The sequence below is a fragment of the Passer montanus genome, unplaced genomic scaffold, assembly GCF_014805655.1.
Source record: "Passer montanus isolate IOZ18808 unplaced genomic scaffold, ASM1480565v1 scaffold28, whole genome shotgun sequence".
In the NCBI taxonomy this organism is placed as follows: Eukaryota; Metazoa; Chordata; class Aves; order Passeriformes; family Passeridae; genus Passer; species Passer montanus.
In genome coordinates, this window is record NW_024367483.1 from 7,447,503 (window position 1) to 7,459,591 (window position 12,089).

The window sequence follows — 12,089 nt, forward strand, 5'->3', positions numbered from 1 at the left end:
TAGACTGATAATAAATTGAACTAATTTTTCTCCAGGTTGAGTCTGTTTTATCCATGACATTAACTGATGAGTGATCTTTCCTCATTCTGATTTTGACCCATGAGCCTTTCATTATATTTTCTGTCCCCTGTCCAGCTGAGAAGGGAATAACAAAAAGGCTTTGGGGGACACTTGACATCCAGCTAGGGTCAACCCATCACAGTGGAGAAATAAAAATGCAAAACTTCTCAGGCTATCCGGCTCTTTTTGGATGTCCTCTTAAAAAATCCAGCTTTTCTTAGTTCATTAGGTTTGCTGTCAGTTGTGTTTAAATCCATTTCAAAGATTTGCATCTGGAAGACCATGAGATATTTTTAAAATGTCATGTTATACTCCTAGTTTTGGGCACACAAGAAGCCATGGAGGAAAGCAGAGAAATTATAGGTGTGCTTTTTCATTAAACTCTATCAGAAGTATGACAGACAGCACTTCTGCCCAGACTACGCATATGCATTAAAAAAAAAACAAACCAGCCACTATTAAGAACATGGCAAAACTAACACCTACACAAGCTTGTGCTGTTGCAGCTAACACATATCTTAGAATACATTAACTCTGTGCCTTAAGAATGCTTATTCCCAAATAATTTTTAATGAACATTCCTAATCTCCAGCCAATAAGAAACCTTACTGTGCTATTTATGATTTTTACTGCTGCGTGTTACTGCTCAGTTTAATTTAATAACCTACAATCTCTTAACACTTAGCAATATACCTTGTGTAAACTACACACCACTTTCCTTCTGAAGCATCCCTCTTGGTTTTTCTGCCCACACTTCCATTGTGTGGGTGGCACATAAAACAAATACCTCTCCCTGTTGGTGCAGTTGCCACTTCTCATCTCTAGTACAATATCCATCTAATCAGACAGTGCCTGTAAATGCAACTTAAAAGAGCAGGTTGTAATTTCATTAAAGATGTATTTACTGAGCTAAAACAGCTGTTCTGGGCTGAAATGCAAAAATGGCCTAAGTGATTGCTACTCAGTCAATTTTAAGGCAACTGAAAAATACATTTGCTGAGCTAACTTCACTCTCCCGAAGAGCTGGCACTGCTAACTTCTTCTGTATAAAAGGTTTAAACAGTTATTATAGTGTGTCATAAATTTTGACTTGTAATTGAAAATCTCTTCACTTCCTAAAAAAAAAGTACTTATTACTTGCTATATAATTACAGACCATGCAGCTGCTCTCCTCGGCTTCGCTAGAAAATTTGAAGACATGAAACACTGTACAAACCTTATTCAAATGTTATTAAATTGCTAGTCATAGATCTGCCACTCTCATACTGTAGGCTCTCAAATAGTGTCATTTTCTTCCTGTTACCAGGACTAAAATGCAGATGAATGAAAAGTTGATCCAGGCCATATTGAGTTCTCTACCACACAGGAGACCATCAGCTCCTTGGAAGGAAAGTATAATTTCTATTTCTGCTGAGCAGACATCAAAGGGAAAGATACCTGAAAATGTATCTGGAAAAAATTTCAATGCATGAAGACAAATTCTATTTCATTTTCAGTAGGTCTTAATCATTATGCATGGCCACAATTGTCTGAGTCACTTTGACACCATCTTTGTGCCATTTCCTTGCGTCACTTATAATGAGAAAAAACTCTATGCATGGAATAGTGAACCTCATATTGCAGCCAAAGGCATAGGACTGGTGACCCTACAACATCCTGTTCACCTCCAGTAGTTTGACATGAGTCATACTTGATTAACTATTCCCCATCTTTTGTGTACTGTGGAGGCTGTGGTGTGAGGCTGAATTTTTAGAGCAATTAAAATAAAATATACACCATGTGCCTCAACCTTTGATTCACAATGCATTTCAGTCTTGGGTCACTGATTTGAAGTGGACAGCTTCTGGAAAAAGGCTTTTCACACCCTAGACTTCACACTGGATTTTAAGTCTCCCTCTTGGTGCGTTATCAACATTTAGATCAACAAGATATTAATTTGTGGGGACCAATTTAGGCTTTAACAAGAATTTTAAGTACTGAAGAATATAAATAATTCTTTATCACAGTGGTGCAAAAGAACTATGAAAACAGTTATCTTACATTATTCATGATACTGTTTTCACCTAGTATTTATAATTTTTTTTAATTCCTGCCCAGTCATACACAGAGGAACTCCATGACACATATCACAGTCTGAAATCTCAAGTCAGGTCTACAGGATGTTGGATATGTAACTTCCTTTGACCACTGGTGAGACCAGTCTTTCCCAGGCATTTAAAAAACTACTTCTCAAAGATACAGACTACCATAGTAGATTTACATCATCAGTTCATAACTAAAATTGGGAACGAAGTTTTGCAACATCACAATAAACTGTTTATTCTCAGATTTGAAGCATGGTTATTTATATACTCCTGAGCAATTACACAGACAATTTGACAAATAGCCAAATTATTTTTTTTATAAAGAGTCATGTTTTCAAACATAGTAATTTCTTTAGAAGTTGGGGTTTTTTTTTCATTTAATCCAATGGCAACTGGAGATGCTTAGAGTCCATCTGGGACCTTTATAATTAGGGTTTTAACAGCCTGAAATTATTTTCCAATTACTACTCAACACACCATCCAGTGTAGCAATGCTGTTCACATTTGTCACCAGAAATCACTGGCATTACTTTCCTCTTTGCTTTCTCATGGGTCACTAAAAAACTAAAACAAGGTAAGGTGGAAAAACAGACTAGGATTTCTGAAAGACTATGGATTCACTGTCACTGATTCTGGCATTCACCAGGAGCAAATTACAGAAACAAAATGCATACAAAAATTCAGTTTGATCCACTTCATTGTCACTGAACTAGACACTTTTGAAAGCTGAATCAACAATAGACACATTTAAAAATCTGCTGTAATTGTTTAAACAGGTAACTACTATATTTGTCTTGCAATCTAGGGATGAAGCCAAAATGAAATTATTGAAAAAAACAAAAACAGACAGATGTGCAAAGAACATTGTTAGCTATAGAAACAGGAAATTTATATTGAAAGTTAGAAGAGAAATAGTTCAGAGATCTGCTCGGAAGCATTTATGCATGTGGGAAGAATAACAAAGGGAAAACCTTGAGGGCTTTATATTTCATTGTAGATGTTAAAATGCCTAAAATACAGGAGCTCAGTTTGTCTTTTACCTCAAAAAAAAAAAAAATCCCTCAATTTCAACAGTGAGGAATCATTTTGACTTTCTTTCAAAATTTATAAAATTTTGCTATCATAATTTTCTCATCCATCCATTCATTCAGACTATATCTGGGCAAATTTCTTTGCTGGTACTAAAAAATCCAGAAAAAATGCAATAGCTTTTGTTTTAGAGGTTCCAAGTTTATCTTCCTTGATTAAGCATCATGCAGCATGGTTTGGAAATGTCCACTTTTTGGACAGTGAAGATATGCTCACACATTGTGCTATATAAATAAAAAAATCATAAGATAGAAAGCATGCAATGCTAATTATCAGACGTATTTGCCTCTGAAGTGCAGATGTTGGAGAAAAAAAAGTGATACAGTCACTAAAGAATATCTAACAGAAGTGCAATCAAACCAAAGACTCTGTGGGTTCATCATCTATTACTTCTGCTTATGAGACTTAGAAGCAGATATGATTTAAAACAACAGAAGTAGCACAAAAACAAGAATAAATCACAGAAACACAATGTATTTACTGTGGACTACTCTACAATACATAGTTAAAGAGCAAGCAAAGAGAAAAATCCATCCTGACATCAAAAATTCTTCTCTTGAAAATAATATTTTGCCTATTATTTTTTTAAAAGTACATATATATATATATATACACATACACTCACACAAACACACATACCAAACTTACATAGAAATATTTTTCCTAGATTATGTATTTTTCCATTAGTATAGTCAACTGATGGAAAATGTCAGCTATGGTGGGGGAAAAAAAACAGAGGCACTATTCATGTCTACTGCAAAAAAAACTGTGCAAAAATAAATCAGGACTCATAGTGCCAGAAAGACTTGTTGGGTTGTGGAGACCTGGGTTCTAATTCCTGTTCCCAGAGCTAGTTCCATGTTGAAATATTTTTTTTAATGAAATAATGATTCAGCATCAAAACAAGAAAGAGCTCCAGAAAATGAGGAGCAAGCACTGCTCTTTTAGTTGAAAGGAGCCAAACTAATTTAAAACCCTTTTACAGGAGAGACTCCCTTCTCCTGCTCACTAAAATTTTCTCCTTGTTTGTTCCAGACTAAATTAATCTTTCTTGAACACAGGGGGCCTGTTCCAGATTTCAACTCTGCTTTACGCTTCTGCAAGTCTGGCTTTTTGTTTCCTCAAGAGGAAGGTTTCTTTCCAAGACTTAACAGACATGAACGGAGCAGCCAGCAAAGCCCACCATGCTCTGCTTGTAATTCACCTTGCCAGTGCAACAGAGCAACTTTCCTGCCAAGTTTTTTCCCTCTTGGTATCAGCACATCATTGTGAAGGCTACTATCACCATTACAGTCCTAAAACATCTTTACTGTCTCCAATAAATTCACTGAATACCCATGTGCTCACAACACCTACAGATCATTTTTCTTTCCTCCACAGGAATCCATTACCTGGACAATTCACCCAGGTTGGGCTTCCCTGCACAGCTGCCTCTGGAAGAAGATTTGTAGTGCCAAAAGAGCAGCAATGTGGGAAATAAATCTTGGACACAATGTCAAAGAACAAACTCTTGGTAGCAGGGATGGATTCCAGCATTGTGCAACAATTGAAATCTGGAAGTGAACGTGAATGTGGCTCTCACCTTCCTCTCGGTAAGTCTGCATCATCTTTCTTCCACCGCACTGTGGGCGTGGGATCCCCCTGCACCTGGCACCGGAAATCCACGGCCTCCTCCTCCAGCACCACTTGGTTAATCGGTCGCCTGAGAAACGTGGGCCGCTCTTGAAAGAGACATTAAAATTCCACAGTGAGTCAGAGGGCTGAAATGAACACTTTTTGACTTTTCAGCATCTTGTTGCATACCCATCCATCAAACAGAAAGGAGGCTGAGCTCCACAAATTCAGACAAGTGGAACTGATGATGTGCACAAAGAGCTAGAAAGAAGGCTGCCAGGCTGGAGAAGCAGGGGCTGTCCTATCCTACCCTCCAGCAAGAAGAGGATGGGAAGGAGAACCAGAAGGCAGCCTGTGCCAGGACCTGGACAGCAGAGAGGCCTCTGAGGACATGCTCCCCCCTGGAAAAGCTGTGGCTCTGCAGCCCTGCACAGATGGAGCCTGAGCTGGGAGCTCCTGCTGCAGCAATGTATGAGCTGGAGCAGGAGCTCCCAGCAGGAGCCAGCCTGCCTTTGGCAGTGATCAATATCTTGATGCTTTGGAGGAAAATTTAAACTCCATGTTACACACCTCAGGCAATTGTGAACTGTCGTGCACAGAACAGAGATTCCCTGATCCCCATTGCCAACTTCACCATGGAAAAGCAAATTAAGGTCTGAATAATAACTTCTGTTTACCCTTGTTATGTTAGGCTGCACAGCTACAAATAGTATTAATCACCATAATGTTGTACAGACCTGCTTAAAATCCAGATGCAGAGCCACAATCTGATCTCAGTTATACTGCTACAAAATCCAAGTACCGGTAATTTCATTTGAAAGGATGTCACTGGGGTTAGCTTCCAAGTTGCCTTTGGAAGGCACAAATTTTGTTCTGTCCTCTCAGCCACACCACACTTTTATTGTCATAAATTATCTATGCTAGTCAAACCATTATAAGGCTGGGTTTATATGAAACAGTATTTTATAAAACAGTATTTTTCAACACAAGGATTTATCATAAGGACATATAAAACTGGTTACACACTATTTTTCATATTTCACTCTCATAATGTTAAGGGATATGATGTCACTTAAAAAAATTACTCAGAATTCACGCAGATGCAAGCAATACCAGATTCTGACTCAGGAAATTTATATTGATAGCTACAGAGCTAATTCTACAGGTTGGTTATACATGACTATTATATGCAAAAAATTTTTTAAAAAGTTAAAATAACATTATTAAGGTTGAAAAATCAAGCAGGCCACATTTACTGACAGAATTAAGGCTGTCTGCATGTCTTTTAATCACTTCCTTTCTGTTTATAATGCCTTATGGGACTGATTGCAATTATATGAACATACACTATTTTTTCCCCAAACTTCTCTAGATTGTTGGTACTCATTTAATGAGCAGGTGTTTAATATTTTGCTTTAGTGGTACTGTTTAGAGGGTGGCCTCCTGTCTTACTACTCAAAATGCACTTCAAAGACAGGATTATTAATTTCCTCAGTACCTCTATTACACCTATCTTAATGCTTTATAATCACATTACTTATTTTCATAGCTTCTCTCTGAGGTATGATAGTGATCTTAGAAAGCAAGGTAAAAAGTATCTGCTAAATTTTGTGTTCAACCCGAGCCACAAAACTGACAATGGTTTTTTTTTTTGGAGGGCATGAGGAGGCGTTGGATGGAAATGAAGTTTTAATTTTGTGTGTTCAAAGCTCAGCTTCATTCAAAATTCAGCTGCAGACAAAAAAGTGTTCACCACTTTTTACAAATCGGAGTATCAGTCAGAAAAGGAGGAACACAAAACCACCTGTTAGTAATTATGTAAATGAGTGACAGCATCACACAGGAATTCCTTATTAGCAGGGAAACCTATTGGCAGGGAAAAACATATTTTGTCAGCAGAAGAATAGACATGCTCAAGAATCTATAGCACCTTTCCAGATTGTAGAGATAAAAGCATGGCTAACGGGCAAAGATTTTTCTCCCCAAGTCATTGCTTCTGCTTTTTTCCTATTCCTGCCCAGGATCTTCAGATTCCAGCAGTGTTTGGACAAGTAAATTAATTTCTAACCTCTCTGCTTATATTGAAATCTTTATAATTTCCCATTTTAAATTTGTGTACAAGCTGTATCCAGCTCTTTGTAATTTTTCATTTCAAGTCTGCATACAAGCCCTATCCAACTGCTGACTGTCTCCTTAGTAATTTTATCTTTTTCTTTTTTTTTTTTTTTTAGCCCAGAAATATCACTTTTCACACCTGGAACCCAGCAAGTTCTCAAGTCCAATTCCCTTTCCAACTACCATGCCTCTCCTTTTTTGTACCTCACAGCAAATGTGTCTCTTCTCCACTGAGTGTTTGGTCTGCACTTGAACTGGAGCTCCTTTTTCCCAGGTCACCCAAATACAAACCTAATACATCCACAAAATACATCCACAAACCTAACACAAGAAAAATCAGATGAAGTACCCAAGGACCCTCACAGGAGAGTGACAGCAGCAGGAACACAGTGTAGATACAGGAAAATGCTCCCCAGATCTGCTTTCATAGGTTCTCTACTGCATGAATTGATGACTCTATTAGTTTTTTTGGCTTTTTTGGGGTTTTTTTGTTTGTCTGTTTTGGTTTTGTTTTTTTGGTTTGGTTTTTTTTAGGCAGGTGCATATTTGGTTAAGTTTAGTGAAAATCCTCTGGACAAGCCAAAAAAAGCATAAATCCCTGGCATAGTGTAGCTATTTCCCAATGTATTTGGGTACCTGATATTCAGTATGAGGTGCCTGCACTTCCCAGAACAAAATCTTCCTCCATTCCTCTCATTCCTGCCCCTTTCACTCCAATTATTCCCTTTGCCTTCAAACTTCAAGAATTTTAACATTCTTAGAGAAGAGTGAATTATTTTGTCAATTTCATTTTGTCAACTAAAATCAATTTTCTAGTTCAGCATGGGAAATTTTGGATAACGCCATTTTAATTTGCTAAAGTTATCACAACTGGACAAAGAAAAATAAATTAATCCTTATGGTAAGCAATGCACTTGGCCCATCTGTAACTATGTGAATCTGGATGGGAATATTTTAATGACCCTTTCTGAAAGTTTGCAACAGCATCATTTTCACAACCTCTCTCCTAAGAAGAGCTTAGACCAACTCCTGCTTTCAGCTTATACACAATACTCTTAATTTTGGCATTTGTTTTGCAAGACATGATCCTAAACTAAGAAATTCAGATCCAGATTAGCATTCTAATTGGTGATTTAGAGGCCCTAGTTCATCCCCATTGAATTTAAACAACTCTGTGTTTGTCTGTACACTGGCTTGGTCTGCATACAAAAATCATTTTAGACCAGGTTTACAAAAGCTGCGTGTAAAGAGCTTAGGAATTAGAATCTGCATACTTATGAAATTGCTACTTGTGGCTGTAAATTCTCCTGTACAGGAGAGGAGAAAATAAATTCCTGTCTCATTTTAAGGAGAACCCAGCTGAGGAGAAAGTAAATGGCCTTGAGGTCATTAGATAAATCACTGGATTCCACATCAAGGCAATTTAGGAGAATACACACATTTGTTTCATATCAGCTTCTAAAACTGCATATTTTCAAAAACATTTAAGAAGTTGCTAGAAAATTAATAGCTGTGTAAGGACAGAGCCCAGTTAGCAAGGACATGCAAATACCAACAACTGCTGTTTCCATTTTTGCATCATCTCTGCATTTTGCACAGCATGAATCAGGAAAGAACAAGTTATCTCTTATGTTGTTTCCTGTATTTGTATCACTCAGAAAACCCCTTGAATATGTCCAATAGCTAATTATACAGCTATAAAGTGATCAGAGTGAATGCCATTGCCAATGCAATTAACATTCTTTATGTGAGATTAACTGGATTTGAGTCACCTGCATAACTTGCTTACAATGTTAATCTCTCAGGAGACAGAGCACTGCATGCCCAAGCATGCTAAATAAAGAAGGTTTCTTTGCACAGCCAGGTCAAATTTAGTTTCAGAGCTAGTCTTGGGAAAAAAAAATCATTTTCATATTTTTTCTTCTGAAATGGTTTGCCCATAAATAAAGCCTTGTGATATAATTAAATATTGTTACTCTGTCAACAGTATCCAGAGCACAATATATTTGAGAAACAACAAGAAAGGGTGATAAATTAAAATCATAGGCATATATAAAAATTTTAATATACCTATTTTATAAGCTTTCACTGAGTAAATAAAGTACCCACTTCCCAGACTTTCTCTGATGAATATTAAAAATCTTTGAAGAGAACTATAAAATAGGTCATGGTTATATGTCATGTCAACCAGTCATGCTATTACTAGAGTGACCTTTATAACTTCAGAATAAACTTTGCTTGCAGTTACAAAAGGGGATTGTTAATGCAATCTGGACACACACCTACAATCTGTTACAGTGGTTGAGCTATGTGCTGCAAGGAAACCTGCAGATCTGAGCCAGAAGCAGCAAAATGCTTTTCTTGCTCTGGGTGCTGACACAAGTTAACCTCAGAACTCAATTTTTCCCATATTTAACAATTGGTCTGAGTATCACAGTCTATTAGAGAGACTAAGATGACCTTCAGATGTATTATTGCCCTTTTCCTGTTCCTCAAAAAGTTAGACAGCCATATATGGGGCCTCAATCTAATTAAAATGATCCTAACTACCTTAATATATTTTCTCTGCTGAGGCAACTGCTACAGTGAAGGATTTGATGATCTTCATAATGTAGAGCCTCAGTCTGATTTAGAATTGTTCTTGTTTTCTCTGTCTTTGCTGGATAGAAGACATCATTTTTTAAAAAAATGTTTTTGTGTTCTAAAAAGAACGTTAAAATGCAAATTAAAAGGCTTTGGGGAGGGATTTAATAGCAAATAGTTACATTTAAAAGCTTTTTGCACTTTAGCATTCTGATTCAAAAGGGGTGAAAAGGAAACATTAGATGGCTGGAAGTAAGTTTCACTTCAGAATGCTGTCAATGGCATAGATATTTCATTAAATGCAACGTGATCTGGATGAAGTAAAGGTCTCCGCCAAAAGAAGAACATGTGCAAGAAGACAGGATATTACGACCTCACTAAATTTATCTATGTTGGCCAAATAAATTAGAACAGAATTGCAAAAGAAGGTGGTTTTATATTTATAGACATTCTTCTACTGCATCTTTTTAGGCACTTTTCCCTTTTCCAATTAAGAAATAAGCACTTGTGTAGACATCTCAAACTCCTACATTCTAAGCAGCACCCAAGGTGTGATGAGCTTGCACAGTAAAGGCATGGAAAACCAAAAAGAGGCAAATACAGTAAAATGAACGTTATCAGTTCCTAGTGGTTTTCTCCTTTTATATACATCTACAGTCATGTTTCTTCCAGTTTTTCCTGCCTGTTACATACAGACTTTGGGGACCAAATCAGAGACTTTTTTCAGAGCTGTATCATTATTCTATAACAACTTCTTGGTATCTGTGGATAACAAATAATCTAAAGCTAAACTGACTTTTTGCAAACTGCCACAAGTAGACCACAAGTGGAAAATACAGGGATTTGAAGAAAACCAGGAAGATATTTGATCTGAAGGACAAAATACACACTGCTGATTTCTCTGTCTTGACCTATGAATGTACACCTGGTTTTGGCAGATTTTTCCATGTGACTGGGAAAGCTTTCCAGGATACAATGGGTCAAGACTCTGCTAAGGCCTTCCACAAAGGCAGAGCTCAAGAAAGCAAAATGGGGCACAGTGTCTTCATTAAAGGGATTTTGGGTATTTTTTTTTCCTAACACCATGTCATCATAGTCATTCTTTTTCTGAAACTAGGATTTCTCTTTCAATCTGACAATATCTACAAAACATCAAACACAAATACTTCCTCAAGCATCAGACAAGAATACCTCTTCATCCCACAGGACCTTATTAGCTGAAAAAAGGTTCAGATACCAAAGATAAAATCAAAGATTAGTCCAAAACAATCTTTAATATGTCCAAATTGACACATCTTTTAAAGATATTTTTTACTTTTCTTACTTATGCTTTATATTCTTTTGAGGCTCTTCTAAATATATCTTTTTCCACTGCTTGATGTCAGCCTCTTGAAGTTGATATACTAAGGCTTTCATTGATTTCACTGAGCTTTAGAATCAATATACAAGATATAGCTTTGTACATTCTCTTCAAACATGCCATTTTAAGTGCAAAGGGAAATAAAAGAACATGAAACAGTTAACTTGAAAACTTATCTCAGAATGGTGAAGTAGCATGACAAAATGATAAAGGTTATCATAAGGAGTAATTCCCTCTTTATTTAATTTCTGTCTTCATATTATGTATTTACAAACAAAGCTTTCTTACAAATTGGAATTAAACTGTTTCTGTTTTGCATCTTGCTTCAATTCTGTTCAGCCAAGGGCTATGAGCCCAAACACAAGCAATGCAGCCTAATTTGTATCACTTACACTTCGGAAATTGGCCTTTAGAATAGTGTGCACACAATAATCAAGTCCCATGCTGCCTCTTCTTGTGAACATTAGGACTGAGGTTATTAACTTCCTTTAAAGTGCAACTTAAGACTGTGACAGACCCTGTCTTTCTGCTTTACTCCAAGATTACGCCTCAGAGCCTCATAAAGGCAAAAACCAGCAGTAATGCTTGAAAAAGAAGACTAACAAAATGTAGTGCATCTTTGTCACTATTCAAAACAGAGGTTGGGCTAGCACTGCTTATATGATCTTTATGGTATTTTACTATGAAAGCTTGCCAATTTTCTACTAATAGAAGAATCATGACTTTGGAACAAAACTAATGCAATCTGCATTGACACTACCAGTTTACTGTTAAGAGCGCCTAAATGTTGAAAACAATGCTTCCTATGCAGATAAACTTGGGGGGGAAAAAGTGAAAGTTATACATGTATTATTCATAACTGTCGGTAAAGGTTATTGAATGGGTACCTAGCCAGGTGGACATATTCTGCACACGGGAAAATTTTATTTTCTCCCCCTACTACTTCCCAGGGTTCTTATGACCCATTTTATTTTATTGTTTTTAAACTCAGGAGAAGTTTAATCTTTCAGGCCAGGCTTCCATGCTGTTCCCCTTGGGCCACCAGTTCCCACTACACTGACTCAGTTTTTCCAGAGGCAATGCCTCAAGCTAAATTTACTGTACAGGGAGCCAGAGATCAGTCAGAAGTCACATGCAGAAGTTAACTTCAGGTATTACAGAAAAACTTGCAAAGCCAAAAGTAA

The 12,089-nt window shown here is 37.0% G+C and overlaps 1 protein-coding gene across 5 annotated transcripts in view; it reads right to left on the reverse strand.

The window, feature by feature from the left end:
- ROBO2 (roundabout guidance receptor 2) overlaps positions 1 to 12,089 on the reverse strand; it is a 434,381-nt gene that overhangs the window by 132,699 nt on the left and 289,593 nt on the right. For all 5 annotated transcript variants that reach the window (XM_039713266.1, XM_039713270.1, XM_039713268.1 and 2 more), the window contains exon 5: positions 4,816 to 4,954. In XM_039713266.1, coding sequence (XP_039569200.1) covers positions 4,816 to 4,954 — 139 coding nt within the window. The remainder of the gene's footprint in view (positions 1 to 4,815; positions 4,955 to 12,089) is intronic.